The sequence below is a fragment of the Pongo abelii genome, chromosome 11, assembly GCF_028885655.2.
Source record: "Pongo abelii isolate AG06213 chromosome 11, NHGRI_mPonAbe1-v2.0_pri, whole genome shotgun sequence".
Classification (NCBI taxonomy): Eukaryota; Metazoa; Chordata; class Mammalia; order Primates; family Hominidae; genus Pongo; species Pongo abelii.
This window is the reverse complement of record NC_071996.2, coordinates 75406335-75422835: the sequence shown is the minus strand read 5'-3', so window position 1 is coordinate 75422835 and position 16501 is coordinate 75406335. Positions and strand designations below refer to the sequence as shown.

The 16501-nt window shown below is 38.9% G+C and overlaps 1 protein-coding gene across 9 annotated transcripts in view; it reads right to left on the bottom strand.

The window, feature by feature from the left end:
- The window catches only part of RAPGEF4 (Rap guanine nucleotide exchange factor 4), a 381527-nt gene that overhangs the window by 223563 nt on the left and 141463 nt on the right, over positions 1 to 16501 (bottom strand). For all 9 annotated transcript variants that reach the window (XM_054548828.1, XM_054548824.1, XM_054548822.2 and 6 more), the window contains 1 exon segment: positions 14430 to 14576. Coding sequence is in view for 7 of the 9 variants with exons in the window: in XM_054548824.1 (XP_054404799.1) it covers positions 14430 to 14576 (147 nt within the window). In the remaining 2 variants the exon portion in view is untranslated.

The window sequence follows — 16501 nt, the reverse complement described above, 5'->3', positions numbered from 1 at the left end:
ATCAGTTTTTAAGCAACATACAGCCTCTTGCTCCAGGGCCTCTCAGCCCCAGGCCCTCGTAGCCCAGGTCTCTTGGAGGGGCCGCAGCACTCTGGCCTCAACTTTCCCTAAATCAGCAATTGGAGATGTTGTGCTCCTGATCCCTGTTCCCTGAGCTGATCTCAGGTTCAACACCAACCTGTCTTTCCTAGAGTCACTTTCTCTTTGATCATCTGGATTGTCATCTCCTTAGGAGGAAACTCAGCCTCCTTGCAGCCTTTCCCTCACAGAAAGATCTGATTTTAAAAATAAACTGCTGAGAGGTAACACATGTGTGAACGGGCTGCCATGATTCCCTCCTGATGTGATTTGCCTGAACTGGGAGGCGTCGTCTTGAAGATATGGGAGGAGACAGCATTTGAGCTGGGTCTTGGGGTAGGTAGAGAAGGAAGGTGACTGTAGGCAAAGGGCCCCTACAGCAAAGAGACCAGGAAGACCCAGGCAGCAGCAGTAGTTAGTGGGCCTGAAGTTGGAGTCTGCTACCCCTAGCAAGACATTCACCAAGAGTTTGACCTTCAGTTCTCTTGGTTAATATGTCTGGGTGTCTTATGTGTTTCTGCACCAAGAGAGCAAGCAAGCACACAGCTAGGAGCTGTGAGATGGGTCAGGGAGGAGCCGAAGGATGACAAAACCCTGTTCTGTCCTCAAGAAAGGCCAGGAGGCTCCAAAGAGCTTCTCCTTCCACAAGGAGAGCCTGAGGATGAGAGAAGATTGTCCCTCATGCTGGGGGGCTGTTATGACCCCTCCTCTGTGTGAAGATATGTCACATCAGAAAGACTTGTATCCTTTGCCTGGGTCTGGTGGCATCTTCCTGTCTGTGACATTTCTGTCAGCCTTACGAATGCAACGCCCATGGAGTGAGGGACTTGGTCTGGAAACCCTTTTCACTCTCCTTGGCAATTACTTTCTCTATTCCTTCCACCTCTAGCTCCTGTATGCACCCCTATTGTGCCTTTTATCTCACTTTAATATTTATTTTCTTATATTTATCTTCATTAAATTGCAAGATCCTTGAGGGCCACAAGTTGTTCATTTCTGCATCCCCAGTGCCTAGCATTGTAACTGGCATTTAGTGAATGCTTGACTAATGCTTGCAGATATGACTGAGGTTGACTTTTTTAAAAAAGTGTGCGTCAATTAATAGAGGCACCACAACTAGAAAAGGATGTAGGGGCAGATTTAGAAAGCTGAGCATGCCAGGGCAGCTAGTTTGAACCTTACTCCTTGGGCAGCAGCGAGAGCTGAGTTAGATGTCTGAGCACCTGGAGTGAGGGATTTGAACCCCTGCTCTGTCTATGCATCCAATCATCATCACCACCCACATCTACTGGTTTTGCTCCTGGAGCTAGGGGGTTGATTACATTCTACCATTTCTTCCTCTCAACAACCATTTATGATAGGGTTATTTTGACCCCCGTTTGACAAATGAGGGAAGAGATTTAGGGATATTATGTACCTTGCCTGAGGACATAGAACTGGCATGAAGCAAGGCCAGGACTGTCACTATGTCCTGGTCAATTCCAGTCCACGGTCTTTAAGCTCTGTACTGCCTCATTTATGCTGCTGAGGCTTGAGGACAGAGAAGGGAGGTCACTGCAAATGGTGGGATGGAATTGAAAAGGAAGAGGTTAATGTAAATATATGACTGGTTATAACGGGAGGCCAACTAGGACAAGGAGAGGCAGAGAGAAAGCCAACCTGAAATACTGAAGGGTAAAGTTGGATGTTTCAGACCTAGGTGAGGTCTGGAGAAGGCACTTGGAAAAGGGAGAAGGAAATATAAAGTAACAAGCAGAAAACAAGAAAGGGAATTCAGGGGAGATGGATTCCCAACTGTGCTAAAATACATTAATGTCTCTAAAAATGGATTAACAGAGCCAGGACTCAGCTGTTTAGAGTATTATACACGTGCTTGCAACTGTTATTATCAGGAATTCACCGAAGGCTTTTAATTTATTAATTTTCATTTAGTAATGATCACTTTATTAATATGGGACAATTTGCTATGTATGATCAAACTTTTTGGTAAGGAAGGAAAGAAAATGTGGATGGAGAGAGTGTGACTAGCAGCACAGTTTTCAGAGAACTAAAACACTAACATTTAAAACACTATTTTAAAACTTCTTTTTTTTTTTTTTTGAAAAAGGGTCTTGCTCTGTCACCCAGGCTGGAGTGCAGTGGCATGATCATGGCTCACTGCAGCCTCAAGCTCCCAGGGCTTATGTGATCCTCCCACCTCAGACTCCCATGGCTACAGTCACATGCTACCACACTGGGCTCATTTTTTGTGTGTGTTTCTTGTAGAGACTGGGTTTCACCATGTTGTCCAGGCTGATCTCAAACTCCTAGGCTCAAGAAATCTGCTCGCATCACCCTCCCAAAGTGCTGGGATTACAGGCATGAGTCACCAAGCCCAGCTTTATAACTTTTTAAATAAGCGAATGCCTTTCAAGGTGTTGTTCACAAAGTGGTGTATGTCCCTGGGAACAGGTGTATCTCTACTAAATACAATATCTGATCATTTTACTACCTTATCCCATTTTTAAGTTCTATGTGCTTTTAATAGGAATTGTATATAGTGAAAGTTATTATAGAGCTTTTTTTCCTTTTTTAGAATATTTGCATTTGGCAATTCTATAAACTTTAAACAAAGCTAAGCATAGGCAAAAAACACCCTCCAAACAGATAATCTAAAACTCATAACAAATAGCAAAGGCCTAAAAATGAAAAACTGTTTCATTAAAACTTATTGGTAAGAGTTTCAGTACTTTCTCCACAACCATTAAAGAGGTAGACACAGTATTGGACAGTGGAAAAGAGAAGGCAGTTATGGATGCACACAAAAAAAGAGAACTCGCTTCTCTAACCTCAGAAAAGATCACAATTCTACTGGATGGTTTCACTCAGACCAAAGCTTAAAGCATGTTTGCGGGAGGGCATGGCATGGAGGCAAAAGAAAGCAAAGGACCAGAGCCTTCCACAGTCAAATTGCTGGGATCTTCACAGACACCCAACGGCTAGAGGAGTGGAAGGGATGACCATAGATCGTGGTGCAAATATCCAGAAAAGAAATCTTCACAAAATTTTGTTACAGATCATAAAATAAGGTTTACACAGAGGTTATAGGAAACAATTAGAGGCAAGATATCAATTTGTAAGAATATTTAATAAATTTTTGAAGCAAATGAGAGAGGTGACAAAAAATTTTTAAAACTCCAATCAATTCATGCAGCCAACACCATTGGGTAAAACACATTATTACTTACATCATGTTATTTTCCAAATCCACTATAAATGAAGGTAAGATAATATCTTTATAAAACTAATTTTAATTTTTTAAATCATGAAATAGCCAGGTTTATGGTGGATTTAATGAATTTAAAAGGTATGTACTTTAAATATTAGGAAACATGAAAAGTAAACAGATCAAGATTAAATATTTGCAGAAATTCGAAGAGGGTTAATGTCTCAATCATATAAAGCATTCACATAAATTGGTAAATAAATGCCAATGTATTTAATTCATATGAATAACATGTCCCAAAAGAGGACATGTTACATTGGGTATTTATAATCAGTAAAAAAAAGAGACAAGAAAACCTCAAGCATCCCAGTAATCAAAGAAACACAATTGCAATAGCAATGCCTATTATATTGGACATGCATAGAGCCAGTCACTAACTTATGATGGGTCAACTTAGAATTGTTCAAATTTACAATGGTGCAAAAGCAATAAGCATTCAGTAGAAACTATACTTCAAGTAGCCATACAACCATTCTGGTTTTCACTTTTAGTACAGTATTCAATGAATTATATGAGATATTCAACACTTGTTATAAAATAGGCTTTGTGTTAGATGATTTGGCCAACTGTAGGCTAATGTAAGTGTTCTGAGCACATTTAAGGTGGGATAGGCTAAGCTATGGTGTTCAGTAGCTTAGGTGTATTAAATGCATTCCTGACATGATATTTTCAACTTACAATGGGTTTATCTAGATGCATCCCCATCATAAGTCGAGGAGCATCTGCATATATAATGGTCACAATGGCCAAGGCCAGAAGCAATAGGCATGCTCAAATACTGTTGGTGGCAGAATAAAAGCTACTGAAAATAAATGTGATCATATTTATCAAGAGTCATAAGTTTTCACATTCTTCAAACTAGTGATTCTTTTCCTGGGAATTTATTGTAGGTAAGTAATTCTTACAGTATAGTCTGGGGATAGTTGAGAGCCTCCCACGATTCCTAGGGGATCCATGAATTCAGAACTTCATTCACAGTAACAGTAAAATTATTACCTGTCTTCTTTACTCTCATTCTCTCATAGGTGTACAGTGAAATTTCCCAGGAGCTACAAATTGTGAAAGACATCATTGCTCAGACTGTTCAGAGAAGGTGCATTTCTGGGATGGTGGAATTTGGGGATGATCTTGCACCTTATTCTCACTCTTTCAATAACCATTCCACATAGGCAACCTCTAATTCATAAAGCCTTGAACAAACCCCACAGATTCTGACTCTAAAGTACTGACTGCCATTATTACATAAATCTGCCAGAAACTCTAATTTGGAAGCAGAATGTCTATAGGAGAGAAGGACAAATTACACTAGGAAATTCAACACAGACTTGTAAGGAACAAACATTATTCAATCATAGCGTCTTAGCACAGGGCAAGGACACCGGCCAGGTGTATGCGGAAGTAAGCACAAAGTGGAATGGTGAATTACCAAAACCCACTGCTGAAGGGGTTCTCAGCCCTGGCTGTCCAGAGACTCATCTGAGGAGCTTTCAGAAGCTACTGATGAGGCTCTGTCTTCTAGAGATTTTGGCTTCATCAGTCTATCAAAAGCTCCGGCATGGAAATCTTTTAAAAAGCTTGCCAGATATTTCTAACATGAAACCAGTTTTAAGAACTACAACTATAAATGATGAAAGATACCAAAAAGTTCTTCTTCCCTTCCAAATAATATATTTTGATACAATATGAACTACTGCCCTATATTTTATTCTTTCCATTCACAGAATTTGTGGCTCTCCCTTCTTTAACTTGCAAACCAAAAAGGGAGGGGGATGCTAGATTTTTCAACTCGTAAGGCACGTAAGAAACAATCAACATTAACTTTGACCACTCCTGTCAGCAAGGCAGGATTTAAGTAAAGGTATCTCTATTTTACAATAAGGAAGCTGGAGAGCTTTGCAAAATGTCATCCAGCAAAGTTGGGTTAAACCAAGAATAGACCAGAATCTCAGGCCAGACCATTCAACCACATCAACAACCTTTGGAAGGTTTGTCTTGCATTTATTGGTTTGGGCTAGACAGCTCAAAACATTGAGGTCAGTGAGATCAAACAGGGGCAAGACTGCAGGAATTCGGAGAAGCCAGCTTAGTGACAGGATTTCTGCTGCTTCATCCTCTGTGTCAGACCCTCTGCCCCAGTGACTGTGCCCTAACCTCTCACAGCAGCCCAGAGATGACTCAGGAGTGGAATTTGGCCCCACGAGAGCAGGAAAGTCCCATGACCACAGGGCTTTCTACACATAAAGAGCTTAACAGTATCCCCCAGTCCACACCACGAGTTCCTTCTGAAAGTCTCAAGTTCTTAAAGCTTTCCCAACTAGAACTGCCTTTGCCTGGGGGAACCTGTTAAACCCCAGAGCGGATTCCTCCAGATGATGGCTGAACAACAAAAAACAAACCCAGACATTTGGAAACACAACACATGACAGGCTGAGTTCTCACCATGCCTGCCCATGGGGCCCAGCAAAGGAGAAGAAACCAGAGTGCCACACAACACAACCACAGAGTGAAGAAGCCCAGCCCCTTTTCTGTGGGCTCAGTCCCTCGGGACAAGGCTGCCTCAAATGCTATCATTTAGTTAACTGTCCCCAGTCCTTCAGGGATGCTGAAAAACAGCCTTGCTACCCACATAAGAATTCAGAAGCAGATCTCTTTGTCCTTGGATGAAATGAGGCCCTTGGTGGAAATGGATCTCTTCTTGCTCTGCCCCTGTCCTTTAGCGCACTGGATCTTTCTTAGAGTATTTTTCAGTTTGTCTCATATTTGTGTCTATGATTGTCTTTTCCACTAGATTGTAAACCACAGAAAGGCAGACATAGTGCATTTTGCACCTCCACCTGGTGGGAAACAAATATGTTTGCTGAATATGACAGAAGCTTCTTAGAGATGAAATGTTTAACGTGGCATCAATTACTGTTGAGTTGAGCAGCTATTGAGAAGGGCAGGCTGCTCAGTAGCTTAGCTGAGTGAGTGAGGGGGCCCAGTGTAAGAGAACAGTGCAGGGGAGAGAGTGGGGGTGAGGTGTCAACAGAGTCCTGGCTAGTGCACGGCCAGCGGAAGCATTTCAGAAACTCTTTTAACAGCAACTCCTCAAAGACCTGAGTATTCACTCTACACTACTGAAATGAACACCCAAAGTAGCGCCAGCTCAGAGAAAGAAACTACTGGTTATAGCACCCTACCAGCAGGCCCACCGTACAGCATCTGGGCATTCCTGGCATTTGCCAGCCAAGCCTTGATCTGCTCAGACCCCCTGATCATCTTCTGAGAAATAGTGAAATCATTGCTTGGGGAGCAGGTAGAACTCTTAGTTATCAATAATGTAACAGAATGCCTATAAACAGCAAGGACTTCATTGAGTCTGAGAGCTACAGGCAAAATACCTTCCGGGGCCTGGAGGGTGAAATACCATCACCCACAATCTGTTTCCTTGAACAAAATTCATTTTTAGTATGTGACATTCAAATATGTCACCAGAAAAATACAGGTATGTAATTTCACTGTGATAAACGTTACTCTGCCTAGTTATGAACAACTACCTTTATTTATCTTCTAGAAACATATTTAAGATCATCAGGCTAAATAAACATGCTTCACTAGCAGAAAGATAGCTACCACTCACCCCCCGGCCCCATACACACCACAAACAAAGATGAAATCAAATTATGTCCCTGCCATGGTACATATTTGGGTCTGGTGGAACATAATTAGAAAAGCCAGAGATGTTTTTGAGCATAATTCCAAAATGCAAACAGTAACATGTAGTATTTCCCCACTCTCCCACCCTTCACTAAAAAATAAAAAGATCCATTCTGACCTTGTAGAGCATACGTCCTTCTTTTTCTGTCTCTCAAAGTTCTCAGACATCCAGTGAATATCTATCCTTTATTTGATCAGCAAAAGGTACCTTCATTGCCGTTCATTCCCTGTTCATGTCTACTACTGAGTGGATCTCAGTCCACAGAAAGGAAACCGGTGCTGATGGTTCTCCAGGAAAGCTCAGGCAGTCTAAGGCAATAAGAAAACACTTCCTTTTTTTTTTTTTTTTTTTTTAACTTTAGTTAGCTCCTAATAACTTCACTCCCTTCCTTTCTGGATTTGAATCATTTTGCCACTCCATGGAAAAGCTTGAAGACACAGGAATGAGACCCTGGTGCAGACAGAAGTCCAAGTCATCGAAGCAGGCTTCCGCTTGGTTTAAAAGAATCAGAACTGTGAGGAGAGAGACAAGAGAACCAGCCAACAGGATGTGTGTGGCTGGAGTTCCTGGCATGAAGTCTTGGCTTTCATGTTTATTTTTGGATATATTTTTCTTAGTCCTTTGATGCAAATTTCTGGCCTGAGAAGTAACCCTACAGTACAAGCTCCAAAGTTGCCAAAAGTAAGCTCGGGCTCCTGACTTGGGAGAATGCAGGCCCCTTGGCTTGGAGGCTCTGCTTGCTCCTAATGAGGGTGTGGGTCTCGGTTCCCGTGCATTATCAGGCAGGCAAGGGGCTGCCTTGTCTGCAGGTGGGCCGGGCAGTCCTAATTCAATAACCAAGACCATTAAATATAAATCTGAAAAGCCTACCATCAATCCAAAAGTGAAATAACCTGAAATTGTTAGTATGGTGGATAAAGCCATACAATTTACCTGAGAACTTCTGGGATATCTGTGTTCTGAGATATTAATTTTTAAGTATTTGGCTTTCATTTTTCTGATAGCTATAGACAGATAGAAACATCAAGCCTATTGGAGCAAGAGCAGATGCCTCTGGAAGGTATATTATTCTAATAGTGTTTTTAAAGCACCTCAGCAAAGACTAAGCTGCTGTTGCTTCAAACAATCCTTATTCTCACTGTGGCTTGAAAGATTTTAATGGAAAAGGGATTTTCCCCTATTTACTCTAAAAAAAAGTCAGTACATAGAAGTAACTAAAAAGCTTTTCAGTTCCACAACTGCCAACATATCTGGTAGAATCTTATAGAAAAATAAACATTCTGAAAATTAGGGAATAGAGACAGTCATAAACATATTTCTTCAACAGCATTCATTATTCTGATTAATATCTCTATTTACTAATTACTTTCTTTTCTTAAGACAGAAACGTGCACTTTCTTATTTTTACCACTCAGTTTTGTATCTCATAAAGCATGAAATACATTTTCAGTCTGTTAACAATGTTTACTGAGGCCACAGACACATTTGAGGAGTAAATCTAATGTGCCAATCATTATATCCAAGCAACGGCTCTCCATGACACATTTTGCCCTGGTTGGAATAAACTCACAATAGTATGTCAAGAGGCTTCCGGATAACAATCACAGCTAAGAAACCACTTTTATTGTGACACAGGTCAGACTACAAATTTAAAACATTGCTTTTATTTTTAATGGCTCTGTAATTTTATTATTGTCTTTAATTTTTTAAGAACATATTCATAAATATGTGTTATTATTTTGAATATGCTCAAACATGGCTCATGGCAACAGGGAAATTTTTCCAGAATGGTGTTCATGCAATTGAACTACAGGTAAAGAGGTGGTAACCACTAGTTCAAGGGCCTCTCAGAAGCATCTTTTATGGATTTAACCAAGAGCACCTCTCTAATCTACCTGCCTGAACACAGTGGACTCATCACCTCATTCAATTTCATGTATTTGAAATATTCCATGTAAAGATGTCAAAACATGCCACAAACCTGAAATCATCCTCACACAAACACAACATCAGACAGAAAGTCAAGAAGAAAACCCAACAAAACCTTCACTGTTTTGTTCTAGCCATTGGAAACCCTCTCATACTATCTGCGCCGAGCAGAAATTCATGGACTTGGATAATAGATCAGTTTTTATTTATTCCAAGAGCTACTATCAATCATAAAATACCCATAATCTTAGATCAACTATTAATATAATAACTACTTTAAACTCCCAAACTTACAGTTAACTGCTTTGCCATTTAACTTCCTTACTGAGGGTAGAAAACGCCACTAGTGTCAAAGAGTTTAAATTGTAAATTATAATTGTCTCAAGAACTAAAAATGGTATTCTAAGACTTTTAAATTCATTTTCTTCTGTATGTAATTCAGAAACATACTATCTCCAATATTTATCTCTCCCCATCTCTGCCTCCCTCCTGAAATGTTACTGGAAAATGAGATGTTTTATGCCTTGGTTAATATTTTCTATTAAGTTCTAATATTAAAGGGGTGTAAATGGAGAGAGGCGTTATTTACCAACTCTGAATAAACTTAACATAATTCATTTAAGCTAAGAAAATATGACCTGACTTTAAGATAGAGCAACCCAGCACCCTCAGATCTGACCAAAATTGGCAATTGAAATAGGGAAAAGGAGAAGGAAACCAGGTCATTTTCATTAGGAAAGATGTAGCGTACAAAAGAAAAAAAAAGTGCCAAGCTGCTACCTCAGTTATATCTTAGGGAATATTTATTTTATTTGATATATTTATAGAGACTATTGAGGAAATGCTTCTAATCACATTCATGATGATGATTTTTTAAAAATACTCTGAGTGTTGCCTATATGACTTACAGCAGAATAGACAATATAAAGCAAGAGGTATTGGGGATAGAATTAAATAGGATTTCAAAACCTTACGTGTGGTTCTCTGAGGGCATACCTGAGGAAGCCTAGAAAACTTGCTGTTGACCTGGAAAAGAAAAGGAATTCCCTAGCTTTGTGCTACCATTACAGTCCCAAGTGTAAGATATAGAGTATTTGCTCAGCCTATTGAAGGACTACTTTTTGACTGTGCTACCTGTCAGTGATCAGGGACCATAATTTTCCCTCAGAAACAGCTCAGAATCCTGATGGGAGTGTTCTAGCCTGCAGCCCCTGTAAGTGACAGTAAGAGTACCTACAAGGAGACAAAGCCCAACATAAGAGCACCTGCCATGAAATGAGCCCACCAGGACATTCCTCAAAAGTAAACACTCAAATGAGATGAACATGCAAATTTAGACCCAGGGTCTCTGATTCAGGGTCTCTAATTTTTACTATTTGGAACCTGTCACCGAACATTGAACTCTGAGCACTTTAGCTCCCTGATGGTGGAGGCCTTATCCAGTTGACCTTGCTGCTGCTTTCTTTTTATATTTGCATGATATATATTTTAGTGTTTTTTCTCTTTTTTAAAATTTCAATAGGTTTTTGGGGAATGGGTGGCATTTGGTTACATGAATAAGTTTTTTAGTGGTGACTTCTGAGATTTTCGTGCATCCATCACCTGAGCAGTGTACTCTGTACCCAATGGTAGTCTTTTATCCTTCATCCCTCTCTCCCCTTTCCCCCAAGTCCCCAAAGTCCATTGTGTCATTCTTACGCCTTTGCATCCTCATAGCTTAGCTCCCACGTATGAGTGAGAACATACAATGTTTGGTTTTCTATTCCTGAGTTACTTCACTTAGGATAATGGTCTCCAATTCCACCCAGACTGCTGTGAATGCCATGATTTTGTTCCTTTTTATGGCTGAGTAGTATTCCATGCTGTGTGTGTATATATATATATAATTCATATAATATATATATTATATATATAATTCATATAATATATATTATATATATAATTGTAATATATATAATATATATATAATTGTGATATATATATATCACAATTTCTTTATCCGCTCATTGAATGATGGGCATTTGAGTTGGTTCCATATTTTTGCAATCATGAATTGTGCTGCTATAAACATGCAAGCGCAAGTATCTTTTTTGCATAATGACTTATTTTCATCTGGGTAGATACCCAGAGTTGGGATTGCTGGATCAAATGGTAGTTCTATTTTTGTTCATTAAGGAATCTCCACACTGTTTTCCATAGTGGTTGTACTAGTTTACATTCCCACCATCTGATGCCTTCTTTCTGCACTCTTACCGTTCAGTGGTGATTCAGGAGTTGGCCTGAATCCTGAATACATAATTCTTCCCTGTATAGTTCTTCCCTTTTGATATTTGGGTGATCTAGCTGACTTAGGCTTCAGCTGACAGTATGAGCTTGGGTTTAAATTTTGCTAACAGATACCAGCACAAGATGGATTTTACCAGAACAAGGGTGGACTAATTTTACTAACCCTATTATCTGACATATCAAGGAACAGGCATTCTTGTTATCAAATATTTTGCAAGCAGATTAGTGCTATATATGCCATGTATAGATCATCAACATTCAAATCATGCACCTAAAGTTATTTAATGATATATTATGCTCTGAGATTCTGTGATTTTTATTTTCTGTCTCCTCTGAGTGGAATAGAAGCCCCTAGCCTGAGAGCAGAAGCATATATATTTGTATATATGTATAAACATACAAACATCTGACTATACCCACATACATACATATACATATACCTAACACATGGGAGATACTCTGTATATTATGAATAAATGAATAGACAATAAACAGAATTCAATCTTTTTTATTCAGAAGGTACTTTAAATTGTATAATTTTTTAGGATTATCATGTACTGCATGTGCACAAGTCTGCCCATTAATGAAGTCCTGATTAACAGATTGCTAGATAATGGGGTTTATTGCATTTTCAGTTTAGACAATTAAAACACTGATTGAGCATCTAATTCACACTCTACACTTAGTTGCATGAACAGGCAAATAAAATGAAACATCTGACTATCTCTTACTCACTATGAGATTTCAGTCCCCACCCTGTAAAAGAGGTCAGACTAAAAACTATCCACTCTTGTCAACTCCAAATGGCTCTCTGAATGTCATCCCCAGTACACTTAAGCCACTGGCAAGGGAGATCGCAAATCATGCTCTGAGGTTACAGGGGAAGAGTTGGACCCACTGAACTGCAAAACATGTGGCAAGGTTTTAGATAGCAAGGACAGCCCTCCATATCAATGTCCCTATTAAATATTTTTCCTCTAAGGGAAAGAACTGTGGAAAACAGTCCTAAAAGGTACTCTGATACAACCTAACCAAGGGATCAAACGTAGCATCAACAGAGCAACCAGACATTATAATCCCCCTGATGTCCTCAGCATCACTTTTCACATTTTCTTGCCAAAAATGTTTGACTTGATGTAATCAAACTTTTAGCCTAATTTCCATTTATAGGAAACCCTGGGATAGAAGTGCAAAAAAAGATACCATGAAAAAAACAATCAGACAAATCTTGAATTTGAGAGAAACTGACCTGGCCTTTTTAACAAGTCAATGCCATGATGGGGCAGGGGGAAAGTAAGAGAGAGAAGGGGGAGAGAGGGAGAGAAAGAGAGAGAGAGAGAGACTTAGATATAACAATCAAATGTAAGACATGGCTCTTTATTGGAGTCTGGTTTGAAACAAAGCTATAAAAGATATTTATGAGACAATTAAGGACATTTGAAATACAGACTGGGTATTAGATAATATTAGGATATTATTGGTTTTATAGGTGAGATAATGGCATTAGGGTATGTAACAGGATATTCTAAGTTTTTTGAGATATATGCTGAATATTTAGGGTGATATGTTATATGTCTATCATTTATGATAAAGTAGTTCACCAAAAAAAAACAAACAAAGCTGAAGCAAATATGGCTCTACATTAACAATTGCTGAATTCAGTGGGGGTGAAAGGGTGTTCATTGTACTATACTTTTTGATTTTTCTGTCTGTTTGAAATTTTTTAAAATAATAAGTTTGTTTTAATGTTCATAGGTAGCAACCTCTTAGAAACTTCCTTCTCAGCACTAAGGGCTCCTAATTAAAATAAATTTTTAAAATATTTCCGCAAACCATCCTCTCTCAGCAATTTGAGTAAGTCATCACAGACAAAAGTGGTTATAATGACACACATCACAGTTAGAAATCATTTTTGTTCTGAAAACCAGTTTTCCAAACTCCCCTTTTGAAAAAGACTTTTCAGTTTACCTTTTAAAATGAAAGATCCAAAAAGTGGCTTATTTGCCTCAAGCTTGGTCCCTTTTAATTGACAGAAAATCTCTCCACATACACCTCATGCAAACCTACTTTCAATTTTCCTTCCTAAAACTAGCTTTTGTCTCTGAACTTTACAGAACGGTTGGAGCTCTTTAATATTTTCTAAGAGAAATATTTCAAACAAGTAACCTCACAATTTATTCACTACTGCCAAGAATAAAAGTAACAGGTTTCACCACCAAGGCCTTCCAAGGCTTTGCATGACTTTTAAGGCAAAGCATCACTCATTCACCTGCAGGTTGGCTCCCTTAATGCATCTGCCATTTGTTTGGCTCTGGAGGAAACTATTTGATTACACAAAATTCTTTTTAGATCAAGTTTAAAATCTTAGCCACACTGGGACCAATGGCGAAGCCTGCAGCCTGATGGTTTAACACTTGGACATACTGAGCTAAGGACAAAGACAAGGAGCAGGTTAAAATCAGAGGCTTAAAGAACTGAAAAGAACGAGCGTAAAAGATGCAAGGCTTAGCTAGGCCTTTATAAGTGCTCTATTTGCCATGACTGCATATAAGATGATTTATTCCTCATACTTCTTGTAAATGAGTGCAATACTTTAAGGGGCTCTGGTAAGCATTGATAAATGCAAAAGCCACTAGGACCAGTTGCATCCATCCACTGCTGTGCTACCTATGCATTTTGAAGTTGGCAAGTAACCAGACATCTTTATGTACCTCCATTTCTCATATCTTATTATAGGGCACATCATTTTTAAAAGCATTTAAATGAAGCAGATGTTAACCCCATTCATTCCACTTTCCCAGGGAACATGTCAATGATGATTTTTAAAATGCAAAAGAAAATGTCAAAGTATTTTGTTCCCTGGTTAAGAATACATCTGTGGAAAAGAAGGGAGAAAATACATAAAACACTCTATGGTCATTCAAGAAATAATTATAAGGTATGTCAAACTACAGAAAATTGAGCAAGCACTAAATTAAACAAAAAAAAAAAGGATGTCTTATGTCAAAATGGCTTTTTCACTCACTCATTTCAAAAACAAGTTTTGAAAATTAAATTCCATCTACCAGCTCAGAACAGAACACATTAAGGCTTGACTGTAATGCCATTATCCATGTGGCAGCTCCCTTTCTTTTCTGAAACTGCATTAATTGACAAAGAAGCCTTAGGGCTCACCTCCCATAGTGCCTTGAAGTCCTTCTGCTCGATGCGGAGCAGTTCACTGCTCTCCCTGGTAACGATGGTTGCATGGCGGGGTGTGTTGTCCAGAATGGACTCTCCAAAGGCCGTCCCAATTCCCAGGGTACAGATGGTCACAGCATCCTGAGGATCCCAAAAAACTAGTCATTAGAAAATTAAACATCTAATGGATAGGTGTTTTCTTTTCCTTAACTGAAGTATAATTTGTACAAAGCAAAACACCCAATTTAATTGCATAGTTCAACAAGTCTTGACAAATATATATACCAGGGTAATTACCAACCAGATCAAGACAGAACATTTCTATCAACCCCAAAAGTCCCCTCGTGCCCCTTTCCAGGCAAGACCCTCAGATCACTTGTTCTGATTTCTGTCATGAAAGAATTTTGCCTGTTTTAGAACTTCATGCAAAAGAAGTCAGATGATATTCTCCTGTTTGTGCCTGGCTTCTTTTTTGCTCAACATAATGTCTGTAAGATTCATCCATGTTGTTGCATGGATCCATAGATTCTTCCTTTTATTCATGAGTAACGTGGGTGTGCTTCAATTTGCTTATCATCCTCCTACCGGTGGACATTTGGGTTGTTTCTACTTTGAGGATATTATGAATAAAGCTGCCAGCAGGAATCTTACCTTTTTATACAACTACTATCTGTTTTCAGAAAAGAGGAGAAATCTATCGAAGCTGAGCTCAGTTGTTTTTTTTTTTTAAGTTACAGAGTGCAGTTACAAAATTTAAATAAGAAACTGGCACTGTCTGTCTTGACAAGTTGAGGAAACTGAGGGTCAGAGTGGTGGATATGCACAGCCCCAGTTCTCACAGTTGATAAGCAGTGTGGCCAGATTCTAACCAAATCTGACTATAAGATTACCAGATTTTTGTATCATGCTGCCTCCTGCAGCCACAGCAGAGTAAAAACAGCATCCGATGAAGTACGGTGTGACTAGCTTATAAAATGTCATGAATCGATGATTAAAATGTTTCTTAAGGTGTACCAAAAAAAGTAATTTCCTCTCTGCATGCAACACTGGTGATAATGTTTGGATTTAATCCTAACTAGTTTCGAATAATGCAAATAGCCACTCAAAATCACCTGGACATTAATTTTGTAAGGCATTATAAACTAAGGGAGACACACAAGGGTAATCCTCTGAGTTAGAAAGCCCAGTTTTCCTTTCATGCATCTAATATACGATAATAGGCAAATATTATTAAGATCAAGTTAGTGACTCTGTAATCACATTACTAAGACAAATGCCCATAAGAACCCAGTTCCTTCAACCATAGCAAATTGCTTCTGCACAGATATTACCATATAAAATTATGTTAGGGAAAATAAAATCAATAATATCTCAGAAAATAATAAAAGATCAGGGAAGAAGTTAAGAAAAGCCTGCTAATAAATTTTCCAGAAAGGCAACTGCAAACAAATTCACTCAGAAAAATATCCCCAGAACTGAAATATCAGTAGTCAATGAGTTAGGTCTCTCTGAGCAATTTTTAAATGCTAGTAAAAACATGAGATAGATTATGATAAATCACAGACTTTCACAATTCTCTGGAATAGCAGGTTCCCTGAAGTTCCCACTAGCCTATTTCATTTTTCTATCACCTGAACCCTTCGGAAAGAATTATTTTGCCTAATTTGTACTTTCCAGCATGTCTTAAAAACCTGAAATGGACCCTAAGTAATACCACTAACATCATGCACATATTTTACATATATATGGTTATTTGTGAAGTATAATGCAAAAGAACTAGGATGTTCTCAGTTATTCCTGAGCTAGCTGTACAGTTTATGGATTAATCAGTCTTCTTTATCACCTCCCATCCCTGACACGAGTAGTTTGCCACCAAACAGTACACAAGGAAATACAGAGGCTGGGAGACACACGTGAGCCTGTCTTTCACCAATAATCAACTCTTGTAATAAAGACACAAGATTGGATTTCTTCTTGGATTTTCCCAGGAGATTTCAACCTGACTCATGCCTTATCACATACAACAAAATTTCATCACGGTAGTGCTGCCAACTGTACTCCTTGGT